The sequence below is a fragment of the Anastrepha obliqua genome, chromosome 4, assembly GCF_027943255.1.
Source record: "Anastrepha obliqua isolate idAnaObli1 chromosome 4, idAnaObli1_1.0, whole genome shotgun sequence".
Lineage (NCBI taxonomy): Eukaryota > Metazoa > Arthropoda > Insecta > Diptera > Tephritidae > Anastrepha > Anastrepha obliqua.
The window spans coordinates 48,886,202-48,898,612 of NC_072895.1; the positions used below are offsets into that span (position 1 = coordinate 48,886,202).

The window sequence follows — 12,411 nt, forward strand, 5'->3', positions numbered from 1 at the left end:
ATTGCACCTAGTATCATATATTAAAAAGGAAACTAATAAGCAACTTTCATATGATAATTTAACTTGTGTTAATAAGTATTTTACAATATATAAGTAGTTGCAACGCGCTCTTCATAACTTTTAGTCGTTGTTTATGAGATATGGCAAATTACTTCCTTAACTCAGTCACAGTTGGTTCGCCAAGATCACGTTGATTGTCCCTATTTCGTAGAGCTAGAGAAGTTGTACTTTTGGCTAGAGCATTTCCAAAATTGTATACCGAACATAGATGTCGTTTTGTTGAGCGATTCGCGTCCCTTTGTTATAGTAAGTTAATTTTTTTATTTATTTTAATTTCCTTTTTCCGGAAGTATGAGCCATTATCGTGATTATCGCATATGAATCTCGAGATAATATAATTTATAATTTTTTTTTGTTAAATTAAAGAAAATACTAATAAAAAAAAAATTAAAGGAACATTTGGCATAGAATTTTATTAAAAAAATGTTGTCAACGATCAAAATTGCAAGTTGAGTCTTAATATAACCAAGGCTGGCAACACTTTCCTACGAAGTATGGTTTTTTGTTTGCGGTTACATGATAGCGCAATGGATAAGTTTGGAAACTTAATTTTACGCGCTTTGCTGTCTACAAAAATATTTTAAATGTAATAAGCAATAGTTGCCGATTAAAATCGGAACAGTGCTTGTACGTGAAAAGGGAAATTTAAAAAGAGGACAGAAAATTATTTGTCTTAAGTAAAACTAGTATATGTATGTATATTAAAATGCCGAATGCTGTTGCCGGATTTAGGAATGCTGTGTTTCTGGACCATTCCGAAACTTCTTAAAATCTTAAAATCAGCAATTAACGCTCATATTGATATCCGCACTTGAGACTACATTTCTTTTACCGCTGTTGTTGCAATCGTTGACACACTTTCAATTAACTTAGTTTGGCAACAGTCTGTCATCAACTGCTCGGATTTTCGGTGTCACGTTGCATATTCCGCAAGAAAAAGATACTGAACACGGGTTTTGTTTGAATTAAAAAAGTCACCATTTGCTTAGTCGGCGAATTTTTCACTTCTTTGTTTTTCTCCGCTTTTCTTTTTCTTCCATTCAAAGAAAAACAAACTTTTCGCATCAATTCTTCCTTCACACAATACGCAGGCATCGTCAAGTATTTTTTTTTTAATTTTTTCTCACGTCTTTTCTTTTTCTACCCACAGGAATCACACATTCATTTGGTGAAATTGACACGCTTGTTGCGCTTGGCACGATTGCTGCAAAAAATGGATCGATACTCACAATACACCGCCATGATATTGACACTTCTGATGCTCTGCTTCTCCCTGGTGGCGCACTGGTTGGCCTGTATTTGGTATGTCATTGCCGAAAAGGAGTATATGATGAATGATAGCGGCTGGGATATAGGTGAGTGCAACGCAATACTTTGTAAGCATGCATATTCATGAATAATTGCTATACATGAGCATGTGTATGTATTGTAGCTTAAGTGAATGCGAAATACCGCAATGTGTTGCATAGCTGCTCTTTGCTTTCATATGAAAATTACTCATACGCCCGGTGTGACCGAACAGTAAGTTGGTACACCTCAACATATCCTTGCATGCATATAGATATGAATAACATATATGTGTACGAGATAGTTTTACCATAGATTAACAGCCGTAGCTAGTACAAAGGCTGGCGCACACATACACACGGAATGCTTTCGCCGAATTCACAGAGTAGTGTAATGGTGGTGCTGGCTGACAAATTGCACGTTTATATATTGTACGAGTATATGATATCTTGCAGATGAATAAATGCAGCAAGCTGGTGGTATAAACTAAAAAAAAATATATGCTTCTTCCGAAAGTATAGTTTTTAGAGATTTAGTGCTATTGCTGGTTCTAAAGACATTTTACCAGGTAGCGAACAAGTGGGCCACACACAAATTCATATATAAATAATCATATTATATAGATATTCAATTATTGCTATTCGCACCGGCCTATATTAAAATATATCAAGGATATTACGGAAGAGAAAATAAGTTCGACATGTGTTTACCTCTGACTTAAGAACCAGGTTGTGTTGGTTATCCCAAACAAATTCGACTTCAAAACACTTACTACGTTGATCAATAAGAGAGGACATTGCTACTAGCCTAAGTCTTTTGTCAGGTTAGTACACTCTTCATATGAACGCATGTGAAGTTTCATTTCAATCTGTCAATTCATTATTTGCTTACAAGCCATCAAGTATCGGCGTGTCACAGCATTTTCTACAATGGAAGAAATCAAATATTGCGCAGTCAATGAATTTTTATTTCTGGATGATTTAAAAGCAAAGAAAAAATGCTGAAAAGTGTATAAGGACTTCTCGTCATCAACTTGTATTGTAGACAGGTTGCTGAATGCGTGGGTCTACAAGCGTTGAATATGATACATGTCAAGGACGTCCAAAAACAGCAACAACATCAGACATCGAAGAAAAAATTGGAAAATCGTCGACTGACTGAAAGGGATTTAGTAGAAATCGCAGGTATCTCATTGCGCAGGGCAGGCAATATTTTGACTGAAGTATTGGGTTTGAGATAGCCATGTGCGCAATAGTTGCTGCACAGGCAAGTGTTAGCATCAGTTTTTGGGATGGGAAAGGAATTTTGTTTGTGGACTGTGTGCAAACTGGTAAACCAATAGATTCTGAATAGTATTCTTTTGTGAAAAAAGACCCAGGTTGCAAAAGAAAAAAATTTTCCATCAGGATAATGTCACAAGAGTTTTCCATCATATGACGAGGTCATAACAACTGTGCAGCCCTTCCAGATTCTCACTACAGGGGTGTAATTCATAACTTGGAATCCTGCTTGGAAAAAGTGTATTTCGAACCATAAAATTGTGTTTTCTTATTGAAACAGAAACTTATTTTACAAGTTAGTAACTGTAGTACATCGTTAGCCCCCGTAGATTATTGGTACAAAAGTGTTTCGAGGTAAAATATTTGCTATTACATACTGATCAAATGAAGTCGGCTACTTTTACTTATTTATTATAATTATTTTTTTGATCGTGTACATAAACTTTATGAAGACTGTGATTGGTATACAAAACATGAAAAAAGTGTATTTCGAAAAGAAAAAATAATTTCACATTTAATGTTACGTTAAATTGTTTTGCTTCCGACAAAATTAAACTTTGATTTTGCATTCAAGAGAAAAATGTCTTTCAAAACTTTTATCCTTCAATAGTTTTGAATATTTTGAGACATGAAAAAAATTAAAAGTCGTAAGGCATCTTAGAGTGTATATAGGGCTACCGGAAAAGTGGTTCTCTATACTTCACATCATTAATTATATTTACTTAAGGGAGCAGCCTGCTTTAGAGGCTTCAAAATATCGATTTTTTCGTGGACTGTTTTGGGAAGGAAAGAAATATTCGATTGAAACGAAACTTTCAGGTGTTATTGTTATATATATCAACAGTCTTCTCAAATTTTTTCATTAAAATTTATGTCATATTTTGCCTGTGTCGCACGGCGGGAAAGATGCAGGTCACAATTTTCATCTGTAACCAAAGTGTATTTTAATATAGTATAGTTTCTAGTTAATCCAAGCAAATTAAACAAAAAGTGAGAAATTCAACAATTTATCGCTAATTAAAAAAAAATTCATTATTTTAGAAAAACAAATTCACTTTAGATTGTTTAAAAAGTGGGTTAATCATAACTTTCTTAAGGTTTTTTAGGTTCAACTAGAAGAGAATTTAATTTCGAATACATTCAACGTTATCTCGTTTCGATAGGACGTTTAACTTTTTCCCTATCTTCCCGCCAATTAGAAAAAATCGTAAATATAAAAAACCGAGAAATCGCGCGTGAAAGTTTTTGTATATAAGAAATCCGCTCGTATACCTGCTCGACGCTTGCTCACAATTTCTTCTGTAACTGCGAAAATATTTTGAATTTGCTTCTGAAATTTTGAGGAAACATTCTTGAATAGTTTGCGAAGACATTTGTGTACAAAAAAAGTCGATTTTATGAAGCCTCTAAAGCAGGCTCCCCCCTTAATTTAGTTATTTGGCAGGATGCCCAAAACTTAAGCGTTTTCGATATATTCGATATTCGTGTACATTTTTTTTTAAACATTAAATAAAGGTCCGATATTTCTTCGGTTTTTAGTTAAAGGGTATGCCAGATAATAAAAGTTATCAATAAAATTTGAACTAAATCTGGACAGTTAAAATTGGCTGTTTGATCAAATTTTGAATTTAAGATTTTTTACTGAGTGTTTCCTACTTCCCATCATTGGAAAAAAAATTAGTGTAGGTGAACTATTCTGCAAATTGTTTTAAGAACTAGTATTTATTTGTAGCTATCCAAAAAGGTATGATACTTTATTATGTTTTTTTTTTTGTTTTTATTGACAATTGTATTTACAGTTAACTATAAAATACAATGAGCCTATAGCTATGGCTACTGTGGACTTAGGCTAAATAATTAAATTAAATCAGTAATCCGTATGCAGTCTACTCCACTAGTGTAGTGTAAAATTTCATAAGAAGGAAAAAATTGTAAAAATACGAGAAAAAAATTTTAGCAATTAAAAATCAAATACTTCCTTGTGGATCCCCGGCATTTATCGGCTCAAGACCTGAATAACAGCCATCACCCTTGATCCTGAAACATCTATTCCTTACATACGAATTAAAATATCCGAAAATTTCTTTGAAAGTATGGTCTTTAATTTATAGAGTAGTCCATGCCATATTTTACCGAACGCCTGAGCAAAATCGAGAAATATAGAGAACACTTTCTTCTTTTCGATTGCTTCTTCTATTACGCTTGTGATTCGATGATTTTGCTCAACTGTTGAGTGATTTGATCGAAATTTGAAATGGCGAGTATGAATAAGTGGTTTATTTTCAATAAAAGGCTGTGATCGCTGCAGAATTAATTTTTCGAGTAACTTAGACATTATAGATAGTAAGGAGATCGGACGGTATGATAACACTTCGTGGCGACTTTTGCCAGACTTTGTAATCCTTTGTAGTTCTGAAAATTTCCAGTACGCTGGCACATATTTGAACTTAAGGCATGCGTTTTTAAGTCTAACTAGTTTCCTTTTTTGTGGAAGGTTCTCTAAGGTTTCTGTGGTGATAATATCGAAGCCAGGAGACTTTGTTTTTTTTTTTTTTTGGATTTAAGAAGACGTATAGGGTGGGCCATGTAAAATTTGCATTTTGAATCGGCTATAAAAAAAATTAGTAAATATTTTTTCAAACTTTTCTTTCTATTTTGAAGATTCAACATTGTCATTTATGAATAAAAAATAATATCGTTCAAATGACTGCCACGGATGGCTTTACAGTAGGCCATTTGATCAACCCAATTTTTAAGCACATTTTTGATTGTTTGGGCTCCAATTTCATGAATGGCAACTTCGATTTCGTGTTTTAAAGCATCAATCGTCTCTGGATGGTTCGCATAGCATTTGTCCTTAACGGCTCCCCACAAAAAATAGTTCAACGGGCTTAAATCACAGCTCCGAGGCGGCCAATTGATATCGGAATTACGGCTGATAATTCGGTTTTCAAAATCGGTAGCCAAAAGTTCGAGTATAACTTTGGCAGTGTGACAAGTTGCACCGTCCTGTTGAAACCAAATGTCGTCCATGTCATTCTCTTCAATTTTTGGAAACAAAAACTCGTTGAGCATGTCACGGTAACGCTCGCCCTTTACTGTCACCGCGGCTCCTCGCTCATTTTCGAAAAAAATGGCCCAATGATGCCGCCAGACCAAAAACCGCACCAAACAGCGACTCGTTGTGGATGCATTTGCTTCTCTACAGTAACGTGTGGATTTTCTGAGCCCCAAATCCGACAATTTTGCTTATTGGCTTAGCCGCCGATGTGAAAATGAGCTTCATCAGAAAAAAAGAAGAAGACTCACCACTTTGGAAATAGGTTTTAAATATTTCCCAATTTTCTGCAAGCGTATAGCGTCCCATTTAGTAAATGTCAAACCTTTAAGTAAATTATGAACACATTTGACATGTCATTTGTGTTACCATTCTCAAAAAAATAGGTGGTTCAAAAAGCAAACGCTATATGGCCCACCCTGTATTTTAATCTCTGACAGCGACCCAAAAGATAACTGATTTTCAACTTGAAGTATACTAGTGGGCAGTGGTGCATGATTGGTTTCATACGACTTAAAGGTTTTTTCCTAATGGTCCGCAAAACCTTCCACCTTTTTAGTGCCGCTTTTGCGCTCCACTCCATTGGCTTTTTTGGAGTCGCAGAGAGCATTTCTGCTATGAAAAAGCGTTTCATTCTCTATTACTTCAAAACTTTAGCTATGTCTGTTTGTTTGATCAGAGTAACTACTCCACCTTGACTTCGCCTAGACTTCACTTGCTGATTTACTTAGTTTAGAAAATACAAAAAGGCGCGCTTGTTGAGAGCGATTATATCAATTGTGAGACCAAAGGTGCCTTTTTCGCTTACCTCGGTATTTAAGTTTTTAAAAATGAATTTTATAACTTGCGTGGTGGCATTAAAAAGTAACTTTAAGTGCTAATAGGCATATGAATCCACGATTCCAACAATAAACAACAAAACGAACAATAGGAAGGCTTAATGTCACAAGCTCGATTACGGGACAACGAATTCTCAAGCTTGCGGAATAGTTGGATTATTGTGTAACACATAATTTGACAAATTGTTGGTTAATTATTATGAAATTTTCAGCAGTAGTGAACTTCAGCTTGCCTATAAAGTTTCTTAGCAGGTAAGGCTGTCTTCGATAGCATCGCATGCAGTTGTATGTATGTATGTTGTTGTTGCTATTTCTAATACAACGCGTTTGTTATTAAGGTTATGGCTACGGTTCGGAGCAAGAAATATCAAACCCAAACCAACAACAACACATATGTATGCATCGCTAAGCAAACTAATTAAAAGTCAATCAAACTGTATGAATTGACTTTGCGCCCATGTCACATCTTAAATTGGAGGGAAACTTGGTAAGAGGGTCGTCTGGTGAGATATCTTCATTGCATACGGGCTGTGCTTACACAGATATTACATAAGTATTTGTGTTTCACCTCAGAAGTAATAAGCTATTTAGGTGCAAATTAAAATCAAAGGTAAATTTTGCTGGAAACTCAGTCAAGACCATATCTAACTAAAATCTCATTAGCAAATAGGTAGATAGGTGTATTTGTATGAACACAAATTTTGAAGGGGAGCTTTATATGAACTTTATTTACTATGTACTTCAAGATTAGTATATTGTTCGAATGTACGACATATTTTTAAATGGAGAAAATGCGAAAAAATTACCAAAAAAACAACGAACATTTTGAGCGACTAAAAACCTGTGTATTTTATAAAAGTTCGTACACAAATTTTATTAAAAAATTGGGTAAACATTTTTTTTTTCATTTATCGAATTTTTTATAAATTTTGTACAAAGTTGGGTTGGAAGATTGGATTATTGTGGTCTTTATCATACGCCGAATTATATTTTTATAAAAAAAAAATTACTTAAGGAGTTATATACGTCTTAATATTCTTTATGGCTTTAGGCATATTTCTGTGGAAGTCGATTGTAAAAATTCTCCATAGATACAAAGTTATGGTAGAAAATGTAACTGTCCGACAAGAGTTTGATGCGAGAATGCTTTGTACGTCAGTCACCAGTTCGCCGTCTTTGTTCTAACAGGAAAACGCCCCGGTCGTAAAACCTTCTGTAAGCTGCCGAACTTTCTGATAGAATTTTCGGGCGTTGTTCCTATTGGCCAGCATCTCAAGCTCCTCGCACTCACGTATTTCGGCCTCTCGTTTCTTCTTTCGAAATATACGTCTCTCTTTCTTTTTCAGCTCTCTGTAGCGATCCCACATGGCTCGCGTTGCGCCCGATCGCAGCGTGGCTCTACAGGCGGCATCCTTCCTTTCTGCGGCAGCATTACATTCTTCGTCGTACCAATTGTTTTTTCGGGCTCGCCGGAATCCGATTTCTTCTTCGGTGGCGGTACGTAGAGAATAAGAAATTTTGCTCCATTGCTCGTGCATGCCGGTTTGTTGGGCAGTGGTCTCTGAGAGCAGGAGTGAGAGTCGAGTGGCGAATTTTCTGGCTGTCTGTTGTGATTGTAGCTTTTCGATGTCGAACATTCTTTGCGTAGGTATATGTACGTTTTTTGCTGCACAGATACATGTGCGTAGTTTGGCTGCAACGAGGTAGTGATCCGAGTCGATGTTGGGTCCTCGGATCGTACGTACATCTAATACACTAGAGGCGTGTCTTCCATCTATCACAACACGATCGATCTGGTTTCGTGTTTTTCGATCAGGAGACAGCCAGGTGGCTTGGTGAATCTTCTTATGCTGGAATCTGGTGCTGCAGACTACCATGTTTCGGGCCCCGACGAAGTCGATCAGCCTCTGTCCGTTACCGGATGTTTAGTTGTGCAGGCTGAATTTTCCGACTGTGGGACCAAAAATTTCCTCCTTGCCCACCCTGGCGTTGAAGTCGCCAAGCACGATTTTTATGTCGTGGCGGGGGCAGCGCTCATACGAACGTTCCAAGCGCTCATAGAAGGAATCTTTGGTCGGGGCGTGGGCGTAAATTAGCGAAATGTTAAAAAATTACGATTTGATGCAGATTATTGCGAGACACTCGTCCACCGGAGTGAACGACAGTACTTGGCGACGAAGTCTCTCTCCCACAACAAATTCTACATCGAATTTGCGCTCCTTTACATGGCAGCTGTAGTAGACGTCACAAGGTCCTATGGTTTTCTTGCCTTGCCCCGTCCATCGCATCTCTTGGATGGCAGTGATGATAGCCTTTACTCTCACGAGGACATCAACCAGCCGGGCAGAGGCACCTTCCCCATTAAGGGACCGGACATTCCAGGTGCATGCCCTCAAAACGTATTTCTTATTTCGTTTGCAGGGGTCGTCATCAGTGTTGGAAGTTCTCATCCGAGGCTTTGTTGCTGTTTTCATTAGGGGCGCTTTTTAAGTGGCGGGTCCCAAGCCCAGCGCACAACCAGTTATCCTGGAATGCTTCGCCTTCTCACGTTAGCTCAATCCCGAACGGGTGTTCGGAAGCTACCCAGAGAATACGTGAGCTAATCCCGGACGTTGTGAGCTGCTTGAAACATATGCAGAAGAATCGTCCTGGCCACTCCCAAGTGAATGGCGATCAGTAACTTTCTCCACTTGCGTAGACTTCTACACATGGAACCATCCTCCGTAAACATAATTAAAGTGTGAAATTTATGACGTAAAATACATACGTTATTTAAAATGCCGTAAAATCTGGTTTTTTTTTACTTTTTACAGATGCATCAACATTCCAAGGAGCAATGATGCAGACTTTTTTTCATTGTACTTTGGGTCACGTGATTTTTTATATACTAATTTTTGTAAAGAAAAACTAAAATAATTTTTTTTATAAAGTTTAAGTACTAATAAGCAGTGCATACAATTTTCCACATTTTCCTACAAATAATATAATTACACAAATGATTCTCACGTGATGGAGAAAAACGCTACGTAGGTGTAAGTCCATTATGCGCATATTTTTATATGTTGACAGAATTTTCTGTGCAAAACCCTTATCGCATCATTTTACTTGTGGAAGCAGCTGATTCGAAGTCTATTACTAACAGTTCAATGCTGGACTGCACAGAACGATTATGGCTGTGATAAAAATTACGTTCCTCAAACGTAGTGAAGATTTTCCTCACACTACTACTTATTTCACAACAAAATTGACATTCATTTCTTCAAGCGCCTAAGGCTGTGTACGTACATCGGTGGGAGGTAATAAAAAATTAATTGTTGACAACCACCGCATCTTGCTACTGTCGCAAGAGATTAACCAACGGGATGTGGGAAATAGGAAAATTTGAGCAAAACTCGCTGTTGGCTATTTTCGTAGGGACAAATGAGTTTTTCCATTTCAGCAAAACTCATGCTGCTGCTTGCTAACCTAGAACAGTTTCAGATTGACATTACTGCTTGGGCAGCTTAAAGGGACGGTGAGTGACGTGAGTGGACGATATACTGGCTTGTAATTCAATTAAATTGTTTTCCGTTTTTAATCGTTTTTGCGGTCATGAAATAAGGAAATCCGTTTACATCTGTAATAAAATTTCAACTTGGATTTACGATCTTTCCAGTAACAAATTATCTATAAGGGCTGTTTATGTATCGGTCTATAAAGAATGTGTGTGTGAAGGTTCTAAAATCGGTAATTTGGGAACCATCTCTCTGTTTTATGCTTTATAGTTTAAAAGAGGGATTCAAATAGATGCTAGACTTCAATGATCACAACTTCTATCGCTTTCTTTCTGTTTTAGGAGTTACCATTCTCTCGGCGCTTTCAATTCTCATCTTTTTCAAATTTCAATTTCATTTTCTCTCAATACATACTTTTCATTTGCATGTAGATATTGAAAAAGATTAGACCTTTTCCTTCGAGACATCATCTGCTACTTCAGGGTGTTTTTCTGGTCGCACTTTTTTTACCACTTCCTTTTCTTTTTTTTGATATTTCGAAGTGTCTTAATTATTCAAAATTTTCACTCATACATGTGAACTAAAAATATTCACTGAATCACAAGCAGTCATTAGAAAATTGCTCTAGTAATCCAATTGATTTTAGTTTTAAAAATGTATATAAATTATATTCATGTAAATTAAATTTTATAAAAGTTTGTTTGTTTTTAGTTTATACCCTTCTAAGGCATTAATACAACGGCGATTATAATGAGAAAAGTTTTGAGGGAAAGCTTTTGAAGTTGCTAGGTGGCACTGGGATCGATATATTCAAATATCGTTCAATATCGCTCAATATCATAGTTCAACTTGCTCCATAATTGTACTTCGTTTTAATCACATAAAAATAAATGTTTTCAGGTGACCATATAGTTGGACCGAAATATCTACTCCAAAAAATCATATTCATGAATTAATTGGGCCCATAATCGGAGGATTTTATCTAAATTAAAACAAATGTTCTTGAAAAAGCGTATCCGCAAGATGGCGTTGAGATCGAAATAATGCAATAAATCCTAGTTATGACCCCATTGAGTTCATATTCACGTCGAACATACACATATTACTTATATATTCTCCGGAACATAATGTTGGCGTATCAACATTTTTACTATTTTTCATCCACTTTTTGAATTGTCTAACAAAAGCCATATAAATGTGTGACTTCAAAAAGAGTGAAAAGAAAGAGTTAAGAATACAGTTAGTAAATGAAAGAAGGAAGAAAGAGTGAATGGAGGAAGGAATAGAGAATAAAAGAATAAAGTTATTTTTTTTTTGTCAGGCCAACTAGCAAGTACAGCACTATGTTGTCTTAGTCCATTGTACTACACTCAGGTTCCCTTTTTAATTTTCTTTAAATCTACACAACTTCCGAAGAAATCTGAGTAGATCTTGTGGTGCCAAGGAGCCAAGGTGGACGCTTCTTAACAGTCGAGCGGATATGACAGGTAACATCAGTTTTGCCCATCTGCAGCTTCTTTCAGCCTGCAAAGCTTGCTTGTTGATTGAAGTAACCCGTTTGCTCAGAGAGCTACAATAAGTGATAAAAATATTACAATGGATGGATAAATAAATTTATGAATATTTGACTCTCAGGTTAAAGAGAACATAAAACACTTGTCAAGTAGAGCCGAAGTCAATGTCGGTTCTGAAAGATCGCAAGAAAATTAAGAGTTTTCTGGTAAATTTCACTACAGGCGTTCCCAGAAAAAAACCGTTCTTTATTTGTGTATTTACAAGAAAACTGAGTTACTAATTTGCTTGAAACTTCTGGTAAGACGCAATTGATAAATCGAGAGTGCAGGTGTGTTGGGTTGAAACCTTTTCGGGGTTTTTTTTTATTTATCTTTTATGCAAAATTTTTCTACTCAAAAATAGGATTGAATTTATATGTGAGAAATTCACTTTTCCGTAAATTTGTTATGAATAACCAAACAAAAAAGATATATTAAAATAATTTAAATAGTTTGTTTTTGTAATTTAGCATTTTTTAATTTTCTAGGATCCTTATAAAATTTTGTGAAACTTTTGCTTATAAAGCATAGGGTACCAGGTTTTCCACATTTTTGAAGGAAAATAGAAAGGAGACTTTAAATAATATCGATTCGTAAACATTTTACAATAAATTTACGAAACCCTTTTTTTATTTTTTTTTCATAGAAATTCAATAGCTGTAGGTAGCATGAAGAAGAAACATTTTGTTGTTTGGCTACCCTAATATATTTGTACACGTGTATGCGCATATGTTGGCATATGCCCTCTTGAAATACACAAAATTGTACAAATATTTATGTGTGTATTGCCAGGAAGCGGACACTTGTAGACAATTTCCCATTGCTGTCAGCCATTTCCGC

General features: G+C 35.9%; 1 protein-coding gene across 1 annotated transcript in view; it reads left to right on the forward strand.

Moving 5' to 3' along the window:
- The window catches only part of LOC129245695 (potassium voltage-gated channel subfamily H member 8), a 216,844-nt gene that overhangs the window by 122,447 nt on the left and 81,986 nt on the right, over positions 1–12,411 (forward strand). The window contains exons 8-9 of the mRNA XM_054884034.1: positions 1,211–1,419; positions 8,352–8,371. Coding sequence (XP_054740009.1) covers positions 1,211–1,419; positions 8,352–8,371 — 229 coding nt within the window. The remainder of the gene's footprint in view (positions 1–1,210; positions 1,420–8,351; positions 8,372–12,411) is intronic.